Below are 24,324 nucleotides of genomic sequence, written 5' to 3'. Positions count from 1 at the left end.
ATTAGGAAAATTGCACTAGGGGTAAGGCCTACTGAAAGTAGTCTATATGAGAGGTTATTTAGGAATGATGTATCATTTGAATTTAGCATTTATGTTAAAGAACTGTCAGCTATAAATAAAGCAACATCTACCTCAGTCATTCACACTAAAACTAGCCTGGTGTGAAGGGCCCTTAAAACTTCACCAGTTGAGCAAACCAGTTGAGCACAGTGCACATTTCGTGTAAATATGCTGCTGCTACAAGCAGTGGGAGAACGGCTTGAGTTCAATTAGGAGGAGTTGCGCAAAATGTCTGCAGAATGGCCTGGTCAGCAGTCTCCTGCCAGTAGTCTAGAATGCGCTGCCGGGTGTGTGTTAACAAACGAAAGAGAGGGAGTTCCATGGAAAGGGAGCAGGTTTGAAGCTGCGCCCGGTCTCCTCGCATTGGCTTATCGATTGTGTCTGTCGTCTCGGTAACCGGAGATCCGACCCTGACTGACAATGTATCCGTGCATAGGCAAATGGGGATGCAGGTTGGATTCAACTCACAAAAGGGGTGTATGGGGGTGTAATGTTACAATGTGTGCGGTGTGCAGAAGAGAAAAAGAGTGCACCAATCTGTGAATAACGGGTTGGGGAAACAGATCTTCTATCACTTCCCCTGAATTAAAAAAAACTCACCCCATTCTATCGTAATTGCAAGGTTCAAAGCACTGGTTGACTTAAAAAAACAAACATTTTTTTTAGCCAACTGCACAACAAACAGTTGTCTGTGTGTGTGCATTCATTGAGCGTAGAGGGATCGCAGCACTTCACAGCTAAAGAGATGTCTGCTTCGCGCATAGGACACATGTTACCATCCAGAAGCGTGAGCGTTTTGAAAGGAGGAAATGTATGGTTTTTCGGCGGCGGGGCGCAAGACCCCGCGGGGTACCTCGTCCTCTGGAGTCCGCTCAATGCTGATTCCATCTCAGCTGTCACCTTTCCCCCCCCAGAGTATAGCATTTTCAGGAGTCAGCGAACGGCGGCGTGGACTTGCCCAAGAGAAAATGAACGAGAATGGAGTGTTCTCCCGGGACAAGGTGTTGACCATCGACACCATGAACCCCACGGTGAAGAATGTCGAGTATGCGGTGCGCGGACCCATTGTACAGCGCGCCATGCAGATCGAGAAAGAGCTGAGAGAGGTATGCTTAAAATAAACGTTATTAATTCAATCGTATTGTGATTTAGACTACCCTACACGCAAATTATTATTTTCTCTCAGTTCGAAAAATATTGCAGTTTTCAAAGTGGGAAAGCAATCTCTGACACTGTCCCATGCATTGTCAGTATTTTACCTAGACTCACTGCACCAGTCTGACTTTTAAGGCCTCACTGGCTCTGCTTTTCTGAAATTGCAACTGTAGCAGAGTGACACGCTTGTTAAACTTGCGTAATATAGTTTACGAGACGATTTTGGTGGCCTGTCACTGGCTAAAGATGTCCCTGTAAATGCCATAAGAAAGAAACAAGCAACTCTGAAGTTAAATTGAGACTGATTATTTAAATAATCAAACGCTGATTCCAAGCAGATTTGCATGTACAAATTATGTACAGTACCTGTAAAAAGTTTGGACACACCTAATTATTCCATGGTTTTCTTTATTTTTACGATTGTCTACATTGTAGAATAATAGTGAAGACATCAAAACTATGAAATAACACATATGGAATCATGTAGTAACAAGAAAAGTGTTAATTTGTGGAATTTCTTTCCTTTTTAATGCGTTTGAGCCAATCACTTGTTTTGTGACAAGGTAGGGGTGGTATACGGAAGATAGCCCTATTTGGTAAAAGACCAAGTCCATATTATGGAAATAACAGCTCAAATGAGCAATGGGAAACAACTTTAAGACATGAATCTCAGTCAATTTAGAAAATTTCTATGACTTTGAAAGTTTCTTCAAGTGCAGTCAGAAAACCATCAAGTGCTATGATGAAACTGGCTCTCATGAGGACCACCACGGGAAAGGAAGACCAGAGTTACTGTAGCTCAGTTGGTAAAGGAAGACCAGGGAGTTATGCACTGACTGCTGTAGATGATATCTTCATTAGAGTTAACTGCACCTCAGAAATTGCAGCCCAAATAAAATCCTTCACAAAGTTTAAATAACAGACACATCTCAACATCAACTCTTCAGAGGAGACTGAGTGAATCAGGCCTTCATGGTTGAATTGCTGCAAAAAAAACTCTACTAAAGGACACCAATAAGAAGAAGAGACTTGCTTGGGCCACGAAACATGAGCAATGAACATTAGACCGGTGGAAATCTGTCCTTTGGTCTAACGAGTCCAAATGAGAGATTTTTGTTTCCAACCACACAGAGTAGGTAATCGGATGATTCCCACCATGAAATGTATGACTCCCACCGATGATTCCCACCGTGAAGCATGGAATAGGAGGTGTGATGATGTGGGGGTGCTTTGCCGCAGGCAGAACAGTTGAAACTGGAGCAGCAGCACGGCCAGGTGGACTGGGGACAGCAAGGAGTCATCATGTCAGGTAGTCCTGAGGCATGGTCCTAGGGCTCAGGTCCTCTGAGAGAGAGAAAGAAAGAGATAATTATAAGACAGGAGAAGTACTCCAGATATAACGAACTGACCCTAGCCCCCACACAAACTACTGCAGCATAAATACTGGAGGCTGAGACAGAAGGGGTCAGGAGACACTGTGGCCCCATCCTATGATACCCCCGGACAGGGCCAAACAGGAAGGATATAACCCCACCCACTTTGCCAAAGCACAGCCCCCACACCACTAGAGGGATATCTTCAACCACCAATTTACCATCCTGAGACAAGGCCGAGTATAGCCCACAAAGATCTCCGCCACGGTAAGGACTATTTGACCAATAAGGAGAGTGATGGTCCTGCATCACCTGACCACAATCACCTGACCTCAACCCAATTGAGATGGTTTGGGATGAGTTGGACTGCAGAGTGAAGAAAAAGCAGGCATCAAGTGCTCAGCATATGTGGGAACTCCTTCAAGACTGTTGGAAAAGCCTTCCTCATATAGCTGGTTGAGAGAATGCCAAGAGTGTGCAAAGCTGTCATCAAGGCAAATGGTGGTTACTTTGAAGAATCTCAAATATAAAATGGTTACTACATGAGACAGAGGGTTACTACATGATATTGTTATTTCATAGTTTTGATGTCTTCACTCACTATTATTCTACAATGTAAAAAATAGTACAAATAAAGAAAAACCCTTGAATGAGTAGGTGTGTCCAAACTTTTGACTGATACTGCATATCCTGTACCAAGCTCGTTTGCCATCACTGCTTTGCCACAGATCTGTCTACAATATATACAGTTCTTTAGAAAGTATTCACAACCCTAGAGTTTTTCCATGTTGTGTTGTGTTAAAATGTGAGATTAAAATGGATTTAATTTGTTCAACTTCCGGGTTGGAGCGAGCGGTCGCATCCACACTTCGGTCCGCAGGTAGTATAACTTTTCATTACATTTCATTATAGTACAATGGTTTGATTTGTCTAATCTTAGCAATTTCTTCTTAGCTAGCTACATAGCCGTCTTTGTATCAAAGATAATTGCGTAATTATCGTATTTCGTCATCCTAACGTAGTCTACACTGCTATCTGCCCAGCAGCTAGCAAACATCCACCATCTACCGAATAGCAGCACTGTAGAAACTATTACACTCAACTGAACGACTTGATTAGTGTAGTGTTAGCTAGCTACATAGTTGTCTTTGCTGTCTTCGTATCCAAGATAATTGTGTAGTTTAGAGTGTGTAGTCTTAGAGTGATTATCTTAATTTACCGAGGTTAGCTAGCCAGCTATTTGTCGTCCTTAACGTAGGAGACACTGCTAGCTAGCCAACAGCTAGCCAACGTCTACCGAATAGAACTTCCGCACTCAACAACCCGGTCGCATTCCGCTTCGCTCCACAGGTAGTATCACATTTTCATTTCATTTCATTACAGTACAACGGTTTGATTTGTTTGATCGTAGCTAGCTACATAGCTAGCTACATAGCCATCTTTGTAACAAAGATAATTGTGTAGTCTAGAGCGATTTTCTAGGTTAGCTAGCCAGCTATTGTCGTTCTTTTAACGCAACGTAACGTAATCAACACTGCTAGCTAGCCAGCTAGCCCCCGAATAGCAGCACTGTAGAAACTATTACACTCAATGGAACGACTTGATTAGTGTAGTGTCAACAACGCAGCCACTGCCAGCTAGCCTACAAAGTCAACAACGCAGCCACTGCCAGCTAGCCTACTTCAGCAGTACTGTATCATTTTAATCATTTTAGTCAATAAGATTCTTGCTACGTAAGCTTAACTTTCTGAACATTCGAGACGTGTAAGTCCACTTGTCATTCCAATCTCCTTTGCATTAGCGTAGCCTCTTCTGTAGCCTGTCAACTATGTGTCTGTCTATCCCTGTTCTCTCCTCTCTGCACAGACCATACAAACGCTCCACACCGCGTGGCCGCGGCCACCCTAATCTGGTGGTCCCAGCGCGCACGACCCACGTGGAGTTCCAGGTCTCCGGTAGCCTCTGGAACTGCCGATCTGCGGCCAACAAGGCAGAGTTCATCTCAGCCTATGCCTCCCTCCAGTCCCTTGACTTCTTGGCACTGACGGAAACATGGATCACCACAGATAACACTGCTACTCCTACTGCTCTCTCTTCGTCCGCCCACGTGTTCTCGCACACCCCGAGAGCTTCTGGTCAGCGGGGTGGTGGCACCGGGATCCTCATCTCTCCCAAGTGGTCATTCTCTCTTTCTCCCCTTACCCATCTGTCTATCGCCTCCTTTGAATTCCATGCTGTCACAGTTACCAGCCCTTTCAAGCTTAACATCCTTATCATTTATCGCCCTCCAGGTTCCCTCGGAGAGTTCATCAATGAGCTTGATGCCTTGATAAGCTCCTTTCCTGAGGACGGCTCACCTCTCACAGTTCTGGGCGACTTTAACCTCCCCACGTCTACCTTTGACTCATTCCTCTCTGCCTCCTTCTTTCCACTCCTTTCCTCTTTTGACCTCACCCTCTCACCTTCCCCCCTACTCACAAGGCAGGCAATACGCTCGACCTCATCTTTACTAGATGCTGTTCTTCCACTAACCTCATTGCAACTCCCCTCCAAGTCTCCGACCACTACCTTGTATCCTTTTCCCTCTCGCTCTCATCCAACACTTCCCACACTGCCCCTACTCTGATGGTATCGCGCCGTCCCAACCTTCGCTCTCTCTCCCCCCGCTACTCTCTCCTCTTCCATCCTATCATCTCTTCCCTCTGCTCAAACCTTCTCCAACCTATCTCCTGATTCTGCCTCCTCAACCCTCCTCTCTCCCTTTCCCCTATCCTCCTAGGTCCCCTATCCTCCAGGCCGTCCTCCCCTCCTGCTCCGTGGCTCGACGACTCATTGCGAGCTCACAGAACAGGGCTCCGGGCAGCCGAGCGGAAATGGAGGAAAACTCGCCTCCCTGCGGACCTGGCATCCTTTCACTCCCTCCTCTCTACATTTTCCTCCTCTGTCTCTGCTGCTAAAGCCACTTTCTACCACTCTAAATTCCAAGCATCTGCCTCTAACCCTAGGAAGCTCTTTGCCACCTTCTCCTCCCTCCTGAATCCTCCTCCCCTCCCCCTCCACCCTCTCTGCAGATGACTTCATCAACCATTTTGAAAAGAAGGTCGACGACATCAGATCCTCGTTTGCTAAGTCAAATGACACCGCTGGTTCTGCTCACACTGCCCTACCCTGTGCTCTGACCTCTTTCTCCCCTCTCTCTCCAGATGAAATCTTGCGTCTTGTGACGGCCGGCCGCTAAACAACCTGCCCGCTTGACCCTATCCCCTCCTCTCTTCTCCAGACCATTTCCGGAGACCTTCTCCCTTACCTCACCTCGCTCATCAACTCATCCCTGACCGCTGGCTACGTCCCTTCCGTCTTCAAGAGAGCGAGAGTTGCACCCCTTCTGAAAAAACCTACACTCGATCCCTCCGATGTCAACAACTACAGACCAGTATCCCTTCTTTCTTTTCTCTCCAAAACTCTTGAACGTGCCGTCCTTGGCCAGCTCTCCCGCTATCTCACTCAGAATGACCTTCTTGATCCAAATCAGTCAGGTTTCAAGACTAGTCATTCAACTGAGACTGCTCTTCTCTGTATCACGGAGGCGCTTCGCACTGCTAAAGCTAACTCTCTCTCCTCTGCTCTCATCCTTCTAGACCTATCGGCTGCCTTCGATACTGTGAACCATCAGATCCTCCTCTCCACCCTCTCCGAGTTGGGCATCTCCGGCGCGGCCCACGCTTGGATTGCGTCCTACCTGACAGGTCGCTCCTACCAGGTGGCGTGGCGAGAATCTGTCTCCTCACCACGCGCTCTCACCACTGGTGTCCCCCAGGGCTTTGTTCTAGGCCCTCTCCTATTCTCGCTATACACCAAGTCACTTGGCTCTGTCATAACCTCACATGGTCTCTCCTATCATTGCTATGCAGACGACACACAATTCATCTTCTCCTTTCTCCCTTCTGATGACCAGGTGGCGAATCGCATCTCTGCATGTCTGGCAGACATATCAGTGTGGATGACGGATCACCACCTCAAGCTGAACCTCGGCAAGACGGAGCTGCTCTTCCTCCCTGGGAAGGACTGCCCGTTCCATGATCTCGCCATCACGGTTGACAACTCCATTTTGTCCGCCTCCTAGAGCGCTAAGAACCTTGGCGTGATCCTGTACAACACCCTGTCGTTCTCAACTAACATCAAGGCGGTGGCCCGTTCCTGTAGGTTCATGCTCTACAACATCCGCAGAGTACGACCCTGCCTCACACAGGAAGCGGCGCAGGTCCTAATCCAGGCACTTGTCATCTCCCGTCTGGATTACTGCAACTCGCTGTTGGCTGGGCTCCCTGCCTGTGCCATTAAACCCCTACAACTCATCCAGAACGCCGCAGCCCGTCTGGTGTTCAACCTTCCCAAGTTCTCTCACGTCACCCCGCTCCTCTGCTCTCTCCACTGGCTTCCAGTTGAAGCTCGCATCCGCTACAAGACCATGGTGCTTGCCTACGGAGCTGTGAGGGGAACGGCACCTCAGTACCTCCAGGCTCTGATCAGGCTCTACACCCAAACAAGGGCTCTGTGTTCATCTACCTCTGGCCTGCTCGTCTCCCTACCACTGAGGAAGTACAGTTCCCGCTCAGCCCAGTCAAAACTGTTCGCTGCTCTGGCCCCCCAATGGTGGAACAAACTCCCTCACGACGCCAGGACAGCGGAGTCCATCACCACCTTCCGGAGACACCTGAAACCCCACCTCTTTAAGGAATACCTAGGATAGGATAAAGTAATCCTTCTCACCCCCCCCCCTTAAAAGATTTAGATGCACTATTGTAAAGTGGCTGTTCCACTGGATGTCATAAGGTGAATGCACCAATTTGTAAGTCGCTCTGGATAAGAGCGTCTGCTAAATGACTTAAATGTAAATGTAAATGTAATTGTCATTTTTTTGTCAATGATCTACACAAAATACACTGTAATTTGAAAGTGGAAGAACAATTCTAATATTTGTAAAGAAATTATGAAAAATAAAACACAAATATATCTTCATTACATAAGTATTAACCTCCCTGAGTCAATACATGTTAGAATCACCTTTGGCAGCGATTACAGTCTCTAAGAGCTTTGCACACCTGGATTGTACAATATTTGCACATTCTTATTTTCAAAATTCTTCAAGCTCTTTCAAGTTGGTTATTGTTCATTGATAGACAGCCATTTTCAAGTCTTGCCATAGATTTCCAAGCCGATTTATGTCAAAACTGTCTTCAATATTCCCAGGTAAGAAGTTTTAGGTTGTAGTTATTATATGAATTATAGGACTATTTCCCTCTATACCATTTGTATTTCATTAACCTTTGACTATTGGATTTTCTTATAGGCACTTTAGTATTGCCAGTGTAACAGTATAGCTTCCGTCCCTCAATGACAACAGCTACCCTCGAAGCAGCTTTACCCATGCAGAGCAAGGGAAACAACCACTCCAAGTCTCAGAGCGAGTGACATTTGAAATGCTATTAGCGCACACCCCGCTAACGAGCTAGCCATTTCACATCGGTTACACCAGCCTAATCTCGGGAGTTGATAGGCTTGAAGTCATAAATAGTTGCTGGCAAACGCTGTTGGTAAAGCTGCTGGCAAAGTGCATGAATGAATGCTTATGAGCGTGTGTGTAGCCTTGTACTAGTTGTGCAATAACTAGTTTACAGTGACTTTAGCAACTCTTGTCATGTGCTTGCACTTCCCTTTGCCCTCCAGCCTAACTGTTCACTAAAATCTAGACTTTTTGGGTGCATTTGCTCACACATCCAGTGTGTCATCCTCCTGCCAAAGTCTACTACCTTGAAGGTTAGTTGATTTTTTCAGGTTTGTTGAGCCTTCTGTTGGTCATCTGTTGATTTTGAAGGCAGGCAGATTGACCCTCACCTCTGTCTCTGTCTCTCTCTCCCTCACCCTTTGCCTATCTCAGTCTCTCCTCTCTGATTCTCCCTCAAACTCTGTCTCTCTCTCCCTCTCTGTCTCTCTCTCCCTCACCCTTTGCCTCTCTCTCTCTCTCTCTCCCAGTCAAACTCTGTCTCTCTCTCCCTCTGTCTCTGTGTCTCTCTCTCCCTCACCCTTTGTCTCTCTCTCTCTCTCCCTCAAACTTTGTCTCTCTCTCCCTCTGTCAAACTGTGTCTCTCTCTCCCTCTGTCTCTCTCTCTCTCTCTCCCTCACCCTCTGTCTCTCTCTCTCTCTCTCTCTCTCAAACTCTGTCTCTCTCTCCCTCTGTCTCTGTGTCTCTCTCTCTCTCTCTCTCTCTCAAACTCTGTCTCTCTCTCTCTCTCTCTCTCTCTCTCTCTCCTCTCAAATTATGTCTCTCTCTCCCTCACCCTCTATCTCTGTGTCTCTGTCTCTGTGTCTCTCTCTCTCTGTCCCTCAAACTCTGTCTCTCTCTCCCTGTCTCTGTGACCCTCTCCCTCTGTCTCTGTGTCTCTCTCTCCCTCACCCTCTGTCTCTGTGTCTCTCTCTCCCTCACCCTTTGTTTCTCTCTCTCTCTCCCTCACTCTGTCTCTCTCTCCCTCTCCCTCTGTCTCTCTCCCTCTGTCTGTGTCTCTCCCTCCTTCACCCTCTGTCTCTGTGTCTCTCTCTCCTTCACCCTCTGTCTCTGTGTCTCTCCCTCACCCTCTGTCTCTGTCTCTCTCTCCCTCGCCCTCTGTCTCTGTGTCTCTCTCTCCCCCGCCCTCTGTCTCTGTCTCTCCCTCACCCTCTGTCTCTGTCTCTCTCTCCCTCCCTCTACCTCCGTGTCTCTCTCTCCCTCTGTGTCTCTCTCGCCCTTGTCACTGTTTGTTCTCTGTTATACAGTATCAGAGTTATTCTCTGAGCTGAGAAAAATTCAGGTCAAAGTCCACAAGTCAAACAGAAAACTGAAAGATTCAGTTCAGTCTGTGGTCTGTTTTTATATCAGCTCTATTTAAACGTCTGACCTCACAATGTTGTACAGTATGTCATCTATCATCAGAGGTCAGAGGTCAAATCCTCACTTTACCCCAGACCAATACCACTGTCTCCTTTAAAAGCAATAACTCATCACTCCTATAGCCCCCCTGCAGTCCTGTGACATTTGTTATGTGAAATGGGTGAATGATCTAGACCAGAGATGGGAAACACTGATGGGGGGTGGTGGCCACAAAAAAATCTGAACTCATCATGAGGGGCTTTAGTTGCTCGTGCGTCTGTGTACCCACATCCATACCCACACATGCAGTCGGAGCCGGCCTCAGCCCTTAGTAAAATGTTTTACAGAAATGTTCCTGCATTTCTACAACTTCTGCCATAGGGTGTAGAGACATGTTAGCATTTTTAATATGAGAAATGGTTTTAATATGATATCTGATTGAGAATGACACACAAAATCAATGGGGGCCCCTCGGTCGGTAATCTACTTCTGTAACCGATGTGAAATGGCTAGCTAGTTAGCGGGGTGCGCGCTAATAGCATTTCAATCGGTGACATCACTCGCTCTGAGATCTTGAAGTAGTTGTTCCCCTTGCTCTGCTTTTGTGGAGCAATGGGTAACGATGCTTCGGAGGGTGGCTGTTGTCGATGTGTGCAGAGGGTCCCTGGTTCGAGCCCAGGTAGGGGCGAGGAGAGGGACGGAAGCTATACTGTTTCACTTGCTCCATAAAGATCTGATAATACCCCATGTGTAATCCTTACCTACCCCATGTGTAATCCTTACCTGCCCCATGTGTAATCTTTACCTACCCCATGTGTAATCCTTACCTACCCCATGTGTAATCCTTACCTACCCCATGTGTAATCCTTACCTACCCCATGTGTAATCCTTACCTGCCCCATCCCCTCTTGCTTTCAGGGGTTGACATGGAAACCCAGAGATAGTTTACTGATTCCAGTGTAGTGTGCAGTGGCCCAATCTGAGTGCTATTTCTAGGAAAAAGATTGAAGTGTCTCTGTGTTTGAGAGAGAGAGAGGTACATTCTCTAACTGCGTAGGGGGGTGGAGGGACTGCCGTATGGTCTATGGTGACCTTTGCCAGACGGCTCTATGGATTTACCAAAATGCAAAACGTAATCTTCATGGATTTTCTCTTTTATTTGTTCTGACTCATCCTCAATCACCCCAGGCAACCAGGAGCCTACCTGGCTTTGGGACAGGTTGGTCATTCAGGACCCTACCTGGCTTTGGGGCAGGTTGGTCATTCAGGAGCCTACCTGGCTTTGGGGCAGGTTGGTCATTCAGGAGCCTACCTGGCTTTGGGGCAGGTTGGTCATTCAGGAGTCTACCTGGCTTTGGGGCAGGTTGGTCATTCAGGAGACTACCTGGCTTTGGTGCAGGATGGTCATTCAGGAGTCTACCTGGCTTTGGGGCAGGTTGGTCATTCAGGAGCCTACCTGGCTTTGGGGCAGGTTAGTCATTCAGGAACCTACCTGGCTTTTTGGGCAGGTTGGTCATTCAGGAACCTACCTGGCTTTGGGGCAGGTTGGTCATTCAGGAGTCTACCTGGCTTTGGGGCAGGTTGGTCATTCAGGAGCCTACCTGGCTTTGGGGCAGGTTGGTCATTCAGGAGCCTACCTGGCTTTGGGGCAGGTTGGTCATTCAGGAGTCTACCTGGCTTTGGGGCAGGTTGGTCATTCAGGAGGCTTTGGGGCTGGTCATTTGGGGGCAGGTTGGTCATTCAGGAGCCTACCTGGCTTTGGGGCAGGATGGTCATTCAGGAGTCTACCTGGCTTTGGGGCAGGTTGGTCATTCAGGAGCCTACCTGGCTTTGGGGCAGGTTGGTCATTCAGGAGCCTACCTGGCTTTGGGGCAGGATGGTCATTCAGGAGTCTACCTGGCTTTGGGGCAGGATGGTCATTCAGGAGCTACCTGGCAATGTTTCTGTTTTGGTAGGATGGTTCAAATATCAGGACTAACTACAAACCACGTGGCTTTGGGGCAGGTTGGTCATTCAGTCTACCTGGCTTTGGGGCAGGATGGTCATTCAGGAGTCTACCTGGCTTTGGGGCAGGATGGTCATTCAGGAGTCTACCTGGCTTTGGGGCAGGATGGTCATTCAGGAGTCTACCTGGCTTTGGGGCAGGATGGTCATTCAGGAGTCTACCTGGCTTTGGGGCAGTAGTCTTGTCTTTTGTATGGTCATTCAGGAGTCTACGTCAGGGGTTTCCCAATAAGTTATTACATCGTTATGTCATACTGAGCACCTAGAAATAGAAACAATGTTTCTGTTTTGTTATGTATGGGGACATCCAAATATCCAACTAACACACAAACCACGTGCTGTATCAGGTGTAGTCTATCTGTAGACTCTTCCAAGTATAGCTGGGCCAAACTAGTCTTGTCTTTTGTAACTAAGAATACCTGCTTTTTCCCACTGAGTTCTGGTGAGTGTTAGGCTTGTATGTGAAAACTGGGCACAAAGCTTACATTCATTTGCTTGCCTTTATCTAAACTAGGTAAGGAAAGAACACACACTTTCAACAAAATACATTTTGTCTTTCTCTAGCTTTTCTCTCTCTATCCTCTTTTCACCCTGTCTCTATGTTGTCTTACTAACATACAAACCTTTTTGAGGGCTCAGAGGAACTGCAGTGTTTCAGATGCAGATAAAGTTCAGGAAAGTGTTCTGATACCTGAGATGTTTACCATTCAAATCAACTTAAATATTCATCATTAGTTAATTCCCAAAGTCTTAGCCAAGCAGAAAGAGAAAAATGCAGTGTGAGCACAACAAGGTCACATCAACAAATCTGTTGTGTACTTTGGTGGTCATTGAACTGGTTCAGCTGGCCCAATTAGATTGGATAAAGTCTCTGGTGAGATAGAACAACAGCAGGGCCTGTCCTGCTTCCCACTGGGTTTGAATGAGTTCCACTTGAGGCCACCAACCGCTGTTTCTATTGGCTTATAAGGACATAATGTCACCACACTCCCAAAAAACCTCCCCAAATTCAGTTTTTACCGTTCTCCATGTCTCTTTTGAGTCTATTTTTTAAAAACTCTGCAGTTGACACCTGCTTTACTACTTAACGTCTGTATGTTTCTACAGCTGGAGTCTGAGCTGATGCAACACTTGACAAGGCTTTCAGGCAGCCTGGGAATGTGTGTCTCTTTTCTTTCCAGATAGCATTTTCTCTGCTTTAATATACACTGAGTGTACAAAACATTATGAACACCTGTTCTTTCCGTGATATAGACTGACCAGGGGAATCCAGGTGAAAGCTATGAACCCGTATTGATGTCACTAATTAAATTCACTTAAATCAGTGTAGATGAAGGTAAGGAGAAAGGTTAAAGAAGGATTTTCAAGCCTTTAGACAACGGAGACATTGATTATGTATGTTTACCATTCAGAGGGTGAATAGTCAAGACAAAAGATTTAAGTGCCTATAAATGGGGTATGGTCGTAGGTGCCAGGTGCTTCAGTTTGAGTGAACACTGCTGGGTCTTTCACGCTCAACAGTTCCTGTGTGTATCATGAATGGTCCACTACCCAAAGGACATCCAGCCAACTTGACACAACTGTGGGAAGCATTGGAGTCAACATGGGCCAGCATCCCTGTGGAACGCTTTCGACACCTTGTAGAGTCCATGCCCCGACACATTGAGGCTGTTATGAGGGCAAAAGGTGGTGCAACTCAAAATTAGGACAGTGTTCCTAATGTTTTGTACACTCAAGGTGAGTCTTGTTTTGACTCCCTCCACCCTGCTTCCAAACACACGTAGACGCACATTACGTGGTATGCATTTGTAGGTAGGTGTGTCTTATCTTATCATTTGCAAACCCTGCCTCCCTTTACACATTACACCTTCACAGAGACCACTAACATTGGATTGTATTACTCCCATTTTATGTTTTTTTTTACAGCGCTAATGTCCTACATTTTAGGACAAAAGGCAAGGGGAGTGGAGAGCATGTATTGAACCAATGCATGTTTGCATAAGACTATACCTGATGTTTGCAAAAGACTATACCTGATGTTTGCAAAAGACTATACCTGATGTTTGCAAAAGACTATACCTGATGTTTGCAAAAGACTATACCTGATGTTTGCAAAAGACTATACCTGATGTTTGCAAAAGACTATACCTGATGTTTGCAAAAGACTATACCTGATGTTTGCAAAAGACTATACCTGATGTTTGCATAAGACTATACCTGATGTTTGCAAAAGACTATACCTGATGTTTGCAAAAGACTATACCTGATGTTTGCAATAGACTATACCTGATGTTTGCAAAAGACTATAGCTGATGTTTGCAAAAGACTATACCTGATGTTTGCAAAAGACTATACCTGATGTTTGCAAAAGACTATACCTGATGTTTGCAAAGACTATACCTGATGTTTGCAAAAGACTATAGCTGATGTTTGCAAAAGACTATACCTGATGTTTGCAAAAGACTATACCTGATGTTTGCAAAAGACTATACCTGATGTTTGCAAAAGACTATACCTGATGTTTGCAAAAGACTATACCTGATGTTTGCATAAGACTATACCTGATGTTTGCAAAATACTATACCTGATGTTTGCATAAGACTATACCTGATGTTTGCAAAATACTATACCTGATGTTTTCAAAAGACTATACCTGATGTTTGCAAAAGACTATACTTGATGTTTGCAAAAGACTATACAGTACCTGATGTTTGCAAAAGACTATACCTGATGTTTGCAAAAGACTATACCTGATGTTTGCAAAGACTATACCTGATGTTTGCAAAAGACTATACCTGATGTTTGCAAAAGACTATACCTGATGTTTGCAAAGACTATACCTGATGTTTGCAAAAGACTATACCTGATGTTTGCAAAAGACTATACCTGATGTTTGCAAAAGACTATACCTGATGTTTGCAAAAGACTATACCTGATGTTTGCAAAAGACTATACCTGATGTTTGCAAAAGACTATACCTGATGTTTGCATAAGACTATACCTGATGTTTGCAAAAGACTATACCTGATGTTTGCATAAGACTATACCTGATGTTTGCAAAAGACTATACCTGATGTTTGCAAAAGACTATACCTGATGTTTGCAAAAGACTATACCTGATGTTTGCATAAGACTATACCTGATGTTTGCAAAAGACTATACCTGATGTTTGCAAAAGACTATACCTGATGTTTGCATAAGACTATACCTGATGTTTGCAAAAGACTATACCTGATGTTTGCATAAGACTATACCTGATGTTTGCAAAAGACTATACCTGATGTTTGCAAAAGACTATACCTGATGTTTGCAAAAGACTATACCTGATGTTTGCATAAGACTATACCTGATTTTGTGTTTGTGCTTGAGAGTTGAATAAGTAAAAACACTTGGTAAAGAAAATTATAAAGAGCTGTTTGACTGTTACTAAGGGTTGTCTATTTTAGTGCATTTGCTATCGACTAACATTGTTTGAGAGAGAGAGAGAGAGAGCGAGAGAGAGGTTAGGAGAGGAGGGAGGGAGAGAAAGAACGAGACACTGTGTGAGAGGGAGGGAGAAAGAGAGTGAGACAGAAAGAGAAATATAGCTGACGCCAATGCCAAGCCTTTTCCAGAGTTCTTGTTTGTTCTCCTGATAGCATGACTACAGTAGATGGGCACCGTTAGCTTTACCTGAGGTAGTGGAGACATCTGAGATTAGAGCCGTGGCTGGAGTCTAGGAGGACGTGACCTTATACTCATGTTTTAGTTATAGAGGGACACACTCAGATTAAGTAGTTATAAATGGTTAAGTATGAGTTTATAGGTTTATAAAGAATAAGGTAACGTAATGGTCTGCATTTCTGCACTGCACACCCCTGGGATCCAGCAAATCCTTCATCCATCTCTTTCTTCCTTACCCTAGTCGTTTCATGTCTTGTTTCTGTGTCCTGAAGGGAGTGAAGAAGCCGTTCACTGAGGTCATCAAGGCCAACATCGGTGACGCCCATGCCATGGGCCAGCAGCCAATCACCTTCTTCCGACAGGTCTGCTTTTATTCCCTAAGTTCCAAACCATTTATTTAATACCTCAGTTCTCTTTTTGATTACAGGATGTCTTTCATTCTCCTTTATCATTTGAAACCGTTCTGTCTAAGGCAAAAACACATTGTGACCTTTTCATACAGATTCATGTGGTGTTTCATGCAGATTTGTGTACATTATTCAGCATCAACTTCTGCCTGTTCCTCACCTTACTCTCTGTCCTCCCTTCCTCCTCAAGGTCTTGGCACTCTGCTCCTATCCGGAACTATTGAATGAAAACATGTTTCCAGAGGATGCCAAAAACAGAGCACAACGCATTCTGCAGGCTTGTGGAGGTGGTAGTGTGGGTATGTTTTTCATGCACTGGATGGAATGTGTATTGTAAGGATGTAAGTTCAAATCTAATTATGTTTTGGCCAATAGGCCTGTGTTACTGCATAAACAATGAAATGACCTCCAACTCCGGTCCTGGAGCACTGTAGTGTATTGAGTTCTCTCTCTCTCTCTCTCTCTCTCTCTCTCTCTCTCTCTCTCTCTCTCTCTCTCTCTCTCTCTCTCTCTCTCTCTCTCTCTCTCTCTCTCTCTCTCTCTCTCTCTCTCTCTCTCTCTCTCAGGTGCATACAGTGCCAGCCAGGGAATAGACTGTGTGCGGCAGGACGTGGCTCGCTACATCGAGCGTCGGGATGGGGGTGTACCCTGTGACCCAGACAACGTCTACCTCACCACCGGCGCCAGCGACGGCATCGTAGTAAGAACTCAATAAAATCAAATAATTGTGTTTTAAAGTAACATTCTCACTGCAGATAAAGAGGAAGGCGTAAGGAGAGCTTTGAGGATTATAGGCTTGAGGTGCACCTATCAGTCGGTCTATCTTCCAGCAACTTTATCACCTATTATTCTTGATTGATTGATTGATTGATTGCATGAATTACCTACCATTTGCTTACCAACTCACTCCCTTCTCCTCTCCCGTCTTTCCTAGACCATGCTGAAACTATTGGTGTGTGGTGAGGGTGCATCGAGGACAGGGGTGATGATCTCCATCCCTCAGTACCCTCTGTACTCGGCTGCCCTGGCTGAGCTGGGCGCTGTACAGGTCAACTACTACCTGAACGAGGAGAAGTGCTGGAGCATGGACCTTAGTGAGCTAGAGAGCTCCCTAGCGGAGGCCAGGAAGCACTGCAACCCCAAAGCCCTCTGCATCATCAACCCTGGTAACCCCACTGGTAAGTAGCCAAGCTTAACGGGGGGTTGAACTTCCTGATTTAGCCTTGGTTTCAATTCTCCTCATTAAGAAATGCGACTGAGAACGAGATTTGAGTCTTGAAGACGTGCTTTGATGTGGGTGTCTCTCTTGTGTGTTCAAACATTAGAAGTGTATGTATTTTTGCTCTGCCAAAACGGTTACACTCACCCTTCTAGATAACTTGCAACTTTCTAAACAGTTCTTGTGTCTGTTCTTGCGTTATTGTAAGGGTTTTCCTGTGGTGAAGGAGAAGTGGACCAAAATGCAGCGTGGTGGTTATTCATGTTCTTTAATAAAGGAACTAGACATGAAATAACTAACAAAACAATAAATGTGCGAAAACCTAAACAGTCCTATCTGGTGCAAACACAGAGACAGGAACAATCACCCACAAACACACAGTGAAACCCAGGCTACCTAAGTATGATTCTCAATCAGAGACAACTAATGACACCTGCCTCTGATTGAGAACCATACTAGGCCGAAACATAGAAATACCCAAAATCTAGAAAAACAAACAGACTGCCCACCCAACTCATGCCCTGACCCTACTAAATAAATACAAAACAAAGGAAATAAAGGTCAGAATGTGACAGTTATTCCTAATTATCTTGCAAAATATCAGTTTTCCTCCCAGTCTAGACACTAGATGGTGCCAGAGTACAAAGATCTCACTTGGACAGAAGCCAAAATGCCCAGTTCTACTAATATGATTCTGAACCTTTCCCTCTCCAACTCTGTGATAGGTCAGGTCCAGAGCAGACAGTGTATTGAGGACGTGATCCGATTCGCTGCTAAAGAGCGACTCTTCCTGATGGCTGATGAGGTAAACCAATCAGACCTTTTTGTCATCCTCCTCAAAAACATAATTTCACCTCTACATTCATCTCTTACCCCCTGACATCCCTCTCTCTCTGTCCCTCTCCTCCAGGTGTACCAGGATAATGTGTATGCGGAGGGTTGCCAGTTCCATTCCTTTAAGAAGGTGCTTTTTGAGTTGGGACCAGAGTACTCTGACAATGTAGAACTGGCGTCCTTCCACTCCACCTCCAAGTGCTACATGGGAGAGTAAGATCATTCTCATTACTTTAACATGACCTGAAATATCAACCATTATATGACCTTACTACTTCAACCAATATAGAAATAGGGAGACCTGTAGATATGGTGCAGTTGTGTCTTGCCTTCTGAGTCTCTGGTTTCTCTCTCTCTTCTCCTGCCTGCTAGGTGTGGTTTCCGTGGGGGTTACATGGAGGTGATTAATATGGACGCGGAGGTGCAGGCCCAGCTCTCTAAGCTGGTGTCGGTCAGACTGTGTCCCCCCATCCCTGGTCAGGCTCTGATGGACCTGGTGGTCAACTCTCCCCAGCCTGGAGAACCTTCCCACATCACCTTCATGAAGGTAATGATATATGGTCATTAAGCAGACATTGACTTAAATGACATACCAGACTGTCAACATTGACAGGGACACACATTCAATATATACTGAGTATACAAAACATTAAGAACACTGGCTCTTTCCCTGACATAGACTGACCAGGTGAATCCAGGTGAAAGCTAGGATTATTGATGCCACTTGTTAAATCCACTTCAATCAGTGTAGATGAAGGGGAGGAGACATGTTAAAGAAGCATGTTTAAGCCTTGAGACAATTGATACATGGATTGTGTATGTGTGCCACACACACACTCACACTCACACACACACACACACTCACACACACACACACACACACACACACACACACACACACACACACACACACACACACACACACACACACACACACACACACACACACACACACACACACACACACACACACACACACACACACACACACACACACACACACACACACACACACACACTCTTCTCCATGTCCAGGAGCGCACAGCCACCCTCAGTCTCCTGGCAGAGAAGGCTAAACTGACAGAGCAGATTCTGAACACAGTACCTGGGATCACCTGTAACCCTGTTCAGGGAGCCATGTACTCATTCCCTAACATCAGCCTGCCAGAGAAATCCATCAAGGAAGCTAAGGTCAGTTAATACCACTATAATTTACCAGGGCCCCCTTTGTGGGGTTAGCCCTGTATACACATGAATAAACAACAATTACACTATATATATTATATACACATCAATTACCCAATTATTCATATGGTTGCAAAACACAATCATATGAAACAAACACATTCTTCAGTAGATGTACAACACAGCAGCTCTGGAGTTGAGGACTGAAATACTAATCCAGGAAATTAGAAAATGATAATTATGGAGTTTATGGTCCCATCACCTGTTGAAATAAATACACCAATTAAGTTGATATATTTGATTGTGAGATGCGTTTCCTGTATACAGTATGTACAGTACCAGTCAAAAGTTTGGACACCCCTACCTACTCATTCAAGGGTTTTTCATTATTTGTACTCTTTTATACATTGTAGAATAATAGTGAAGACATCAGAACTATGAAAGAACACATATGGAATCATGTAGCAACCAAACAAGTGTTAAACAAATCAACATATATGTAATATTTTAGATTCTTCAAAGTAGTCATCCTTTGCCTTAAGGACAGCTCTGCACACTCTTGGCATTCTCTCAACCAGCTACACGTGGAATGCTTTTCCAACCGTCTTGAAGGAGTTCCCACATATGCTGAGCACTTGTTGGCTGCTTTTCATTCACTCTGCAGTCCAACTCATCTCAAACCATCTTAATTGGGGTGAGGTCAGGTGATTGTGGAGGCCAGGTCATCTGATGCAGCACTCCATCACTCTCCTTGGTCAAATAGCCCTTAAACAGCCTGGAGGTGTGTTTGGTCATTGTCCTGTTGAAAAACAAATGATAGTCCCACTAAGCGCAAACCAGATGGGACGGTGTATCACTACAGAATGCTGTGAATTCTAAATAAATCATAGACAGTGTCACCAGCAAAGCACCCCCACACCATCACACCTCCTCCTCCATGCTTCATGGTGGGAACCACACATGCGGAGATCATCCGTTCACCTACTTTGCGTCTCACAAAGAGACGACGGTTGTAACCAAAAATTTCTAATTTGGACTTGTCAGACCAAAGGACAGATTTCCACCGGTCTAATGTTCATTGCTGGTGTTTCTTGGCTCAAGCAAGTCTCTTCTTCTTATTGGTGTCCTTTAGTAGAGGTTTCTTTGCAGCAATTCGACTATGAAGTCCTGATTCCTGCAGTTTCTTCTGAACAGTTGATGTTGAGATGTGTCTGTTACTTGAACTCTGGGCAGCATTTATTTGAGCTGCAATTTCTGGGGCTGGTAACTCTAATGAACGTATCCTCTGCAGCAGAGGTAACTCGGGGTCTTTCTTTCCTGTGGCAGTCCTCATGAGAACCAGTTTCATAACAGCGCTTGATGTTTTTTGCGATTGCACTTGAAGAAACTTTCAAAGTTCTTGAAATGTTCCGGATTGACTGACCTTCATGTCTTAAAGTAATGATAGATTGTTGTTTCTCTTTGCTTATTTGAGCTGTTCTTGCCATAATATGGACTTGGTATTTTACCAAATAGGGCTATCTTCTGTATACCACCCCTACCTTGTCACAAGACAACTGATGGGTCATATCCATTAAGGAGGAAAGAAATTCCACAAATGAACTTTTAACAAGGCACACCTGTTAATTGAAATGCATTCCAGGTGACTACCTCATGAAGCTGGTTGAGAGAATGCCAAGAGTGTGCAAAGCTGTCTTCAAGGCAAATGGTGGCTACTTTGATGAATCTCAAATCTCAAATATACTGTATTTTGAATTGTTTAACACTTTTTTGTTTACTACATGATTCCATGTGTTTTTTCATAGTTTTGATGTCTTCACTATTATTCTACAATGTAGAAAATAGTAAAAATAAAGAAAAAACCCTTGAATGAGTAGGTGTGTCCAAACGTTTGACCGGTACTGTATGTGTCATCCCACTGTAATACCTCTTTTCCTCTTTGTCTCTCTCTCTCTCCCCCCAGGCGCTTGGCCAGGCTCCAGACATGTTCTACTGTATGAAGCTGTTGGAGGAGACTGGCATCTGTCTGGTCCCAGGAAGTGGCTTCGGACAGAAGGACGGCACCTACCACTTCAGGTCTGGACAACCCAGTTTACTCAAACATTTTACCACAGCCTTTCACATCCTTAGATAGGCATATCAAAAAGGGAAATTATACCCAACAAAGTAGAAATGTATGCAACAGAAAAATAGTGTATATGGCCTTTAGTTTCCAATGCCCTGCATTTCGTTCAAAGTTCCCTTTCTCTCTCTCTCTTCCTCTTTCCCTCGTTCCAGGATGACCATTCTGCCGCCCACAGAAAAGCTGAAGATCTTACTGGCTAAAGTAAAAGAGTTCCACCAGAAATTCACTCAGCAGTACTCTTAACTATCTTCCTTAACTTCCTAACTTTCACCCAATCAGAAGAGAATAGCACACTGAGCACTATGCGCAGTCTACCAGCCAACCTCACAGAATTTCTGTCACTAAGTGCCTACTGTGTTGGTGACTCTGTCGCCAGTCACCTTGATCATGCACTTTAGCCCCTTAGCCTACAAGATTCCAATAAATGGTGGACTCCGACTGTACATGTAAAACTGTAGTGATTATGAACACCCAGGATATTGGGAGATGTAGTTTTTAGAAATCAGGACAAGAGCTGTAGTTTTTTGGGACATATCAAATTCAGTTCAATCTGGCATACTTGATCAAATGTATATTAATTGTCATCTCAGTTGTGTTTTTGTGTGTGTGCATGCGTGTGTGTGGAAAAGAGGTTATGTGTCCTTGATTACAAGTCAATGCCAGTATAATGGTACAGTAGTGCTGTATGCAATGAAGAAACTGAAAGCACTAGTACATTATTTCCAAACTCTGTAGAAATGATTTTGACAGTATTGTAGACAAAGGCACAGGGAAGTATTGTATATTCTAGAAGCTTTCACAATGATTTTAAATTGAAAGATGATTTTATTGTATTGAAAATCTCCATCATATAGTATTTTATATCTCCAGCCGTACAGACAGCCCTCCTAAGCACCCATACCTATACCTTTTAGTCTGTAAAGATTTTTCTCCCTCCTTCTCTCTACAGGGGCTGCCAGCCTTCATTATCCATGACAAAGCACAGCCCCTTTCTTAATTAACCACCTTTTAGTATTTCTATATCCCTTACAATCCCCCCTCACAGCCCTTACAATCTCCCCTCACAGCCCTTACATCTCCTCACAGCCCTTACAATCTTTCCTCACAGCCCTTATATCTCCTCTCACAGCCCTTACAATCTCCCCTCACAGACCTTACAATCTCCGATCACAGCCCTTACATCTCCTCTCACAGCCCTTACATCTCCTCTCACAGCCCTTACAATCTTCCCTCAGCCCTCACATCTGCCCTTATAATCTCCGATCACAGCCCTTACATCTCAACTCACAGCCCTTACATCTCCTCTGACAGCCCTTACAATCTCCCCTCAAAGCCCCTCACAATCTCCCCTCACAGCCATTACATCCCACCTCACAGCCCTTACATCTCCTCTCACATCCCTTGCAATCTTCCCTCAGCCCTTACATCTGCCATTACAATCTCCCCTCACAGCCCTTACAATCTCACCTCACAGCCCTTACAATCTCATCTCACAGCCCTTACATCTCCCCTCACAGCTCCTACAATCTCCCCTCACAGTCCTTACAATCTCCCCTCACAGCCCTTACATCTCCCCTTAAGATCTCCCCTCCCATCCCTTACATCCCATCGCACAGCCCTTACATCTCCTCTCACAGCCCTTACATCTCCCCTCACAGCCCTTACAATCTCCCCTCACAGCCCTTACAATCTCCCCTCACAGCCCTTACATCTCCCCTCACAGCCCTTACATCTCCCCTCACAGCCCCTCACAGTTCTCACTAATTTAATTGGGTGCGCTTGTTTTACACAGTCACCTTTCTACATCTTCGTTCCCTGAGAGACAGCAAAAATGTTCTCTTTGTCATGATAGTGGTAACTCCTCTTTCGGATAATAATTCACATATGAATGATATTCAAGTGGGTGAATAAGTGATTGAAACAATCAAGCCAACAAGATTGAAACAAATCATTTGAGAGAGAGAGACTGAGGGGTACCATCTGTCCAGAAAGCCTTTTCTCCGTGTCCAGCAGATGTCCTGATATTGGATGCTATTTAGCTACATGGTATTAACTCACAAGTGGAGAAATGGGGTGTCAACAACATACTAGTACTATTGTTCAAATATGACAAATTCAGATAAGGCTTGATTCCCAGTGGATTATCTGACCCTTATATCTGACCATAACCTACTTTGCCATACTATCTACATGTATAATTTTGAATATTAACATGTAATAACCATGTAATAATGTTAATTTACAGATGAACTTCAAAACATTTTCACAACCACTACCAAACTATTTTATATAGCAATACAAAATTACAGAAATCTCTATATTGCAGGCTCACGAACACAAGAAAACACAAGCTTAACTAGCAATTGTCTCATGATGACACTGTATCGGTTTCTCTGCCTCTACTACTACAGACCTGGCCCAATCTATGATTTCCTCTCCTTTCACTGCATGTTGTCATTTTAGTGCAATTAAAGCGGCGCGAAGATATGTGCTTCCTGTTGCATTGTGGGAACTCAGATCAACTGTTGGACCGAACACTCATCTTCAATCAGGGACTCCATTGTTTTCGTACATGCTTATTCAAGGTCATGTGCGACAGATGATAGTGTAGTTTGCTAAGCGTGACTACTGTCAGAGCTGGGACCAAACCAAATGCAGACACCACTCATGTTGCAATCAGAGAGGGTGTGGTGGAGCGATTACTGAACTGAACTGAAGTTTAATGACTTGAAGAGTGAATGAGAGGGGAAAGCAATTAACTTCTGATTGTGATTTGTGTTTTTCCTGTAATTGTTGTGTACTGTATGTATTCTCTCTCTCTCTCTCTCTCAAAACATAGTAAACAAAAATCTGGGACATTCAAATTAGTATGATATGTTACGTTTGGTATGGCATGTATTAATTTGTGGACGTCCATGATGTTACGAATTACAATTTGAATGATATTTTACGAATTGCAATTCCTACGTTATGTTGCATATTTGCTATACGAATGATTAGATAAGAATTCCAATTTGTTGTGGCTAACATTAGCTAGGTGGCTAATGCTAACGTTAGCTAGATGGCTAAAGTTTTTAAAATGTTTAAATTTGACCTTTATTTTACTAGGCAAGTCAGTTAAAAACAAATTCTTATTTTCAATGACAGCCTAGGAACAGTGGGTTAACTGCCTGTTCAGGGGCAGAATGACAGATTTGTACCTTGTCAGCTCGGGGGTTTTGAACTTGCAACCTTCCGGTTACTAGTCCAACGCTCTAACCACTAGGCTACCCTGCCGCCCCTTAAGGGTTAAGGTTAGTTTTAGGAGTTAATGGAAGGGTTAGCTAATATGCAAAGTAGATAAAAAGTAGTTGAAAGGTCTCCAATTAGTTGCTAGATGTTCGCGCTATACCTCT

The 24,324-nt window shown here is 44.6% G+C and overlaps 1 protein-coding gene across 3 annotated transcripts; it reads left to right on the top strand.

Moving 5' to 3' along the window:
* The first annotated feature begins 344 nt into the window (after positions 1–344).
* Positions 345–23,874, top strand: LOC124009791 (alanine aminotransferase 2-like). Of its 3 annotated transcripts, none has more exons than XM_046321961.1 (11): positions 346–1,166; positions 15,432–15,521; positions 15,757–15,865; positions 16,133–16,266; positions 16,501–16,744; positions 17,511–17,590; positions 17,696–17,832; positions 17,992–18,166; positions 18,655–18,810; positions 20,768–20,880; positions 21,082–23,874. In XM_046321961.1, the coding sequence occupies exons 1-11, from the start codon at positions 870–872 to the stop codon at positions 21,170–21,172; spliced, it is 1,626 nt and encodes a 541-aa protein (XP_046177917.1). In that variant the 5' UTR covers positions 346–869; the 3' UTR covers positions 21,173–23,874. The 3 variants fall into 3 exon arrangements, with proteins under 3 accessions (XP_046177918.1, XP_046177917.1, XP_046177919.1); XM_046321963.1 differs by lacking the exon at positions 346–1,166 and adding an exon at positions 8,355–8,405; XM_046321962.1 differs by lacking the exon at positions 18,655–18,810 and having other exon boundaries at positions 345–1,166.
* The last annotated feature ends 450 nt before the right edge of the window (positions 23,875–24,324 follow it).

This window comes from Oncorhynchus gorbuscha, linkage group LG22 (assembly GCF_021184085.1).
Source record: "Oncorhynchus gorbuscha isolate QuinsamMale2020 ecotype Even-year linkage group LG22, OgorEven_v1.0, whole genome shotgun sequence".
NCBI classification, from domain to species: domain Eukaryota; kingdom Metazoa; phylum Chordata; class Actinopteri; order Salmoniformes; family Salmonidae; genus Oncorhynchus; species Oncorhynchus gorbuscha.
Note: the sequence above shows the minus strand (reverse complement) of the source record. Positions and strands in the feature narration are given on the sequence as shown.

Excerpts from the sequence above, each read along its gene's own strand:
- LOC124009791 (XM_046321961.1), top strand. The coding sequence starts at position 870 with ATGTATGGTTTTTCGGCGGCGGGGCGCAAGACCCCGCGGGGTACCTCG. Across the intron at positions 17,833-17,991 it reads TCCAAGTGCTACATGGGAGA|GTGTGGTTTCCGTGGGGGTT; the intron begins GTAAGATCATTC and ends CCTGCCTGCTAG. Across the intron at positions 18,167-18,654 it reads CCCACATCACCTTCATGAAG|GAGCGCACAGCCACCCTCAG; the intron begins GTAATGATATAT and ends CTCCATGTCCAG.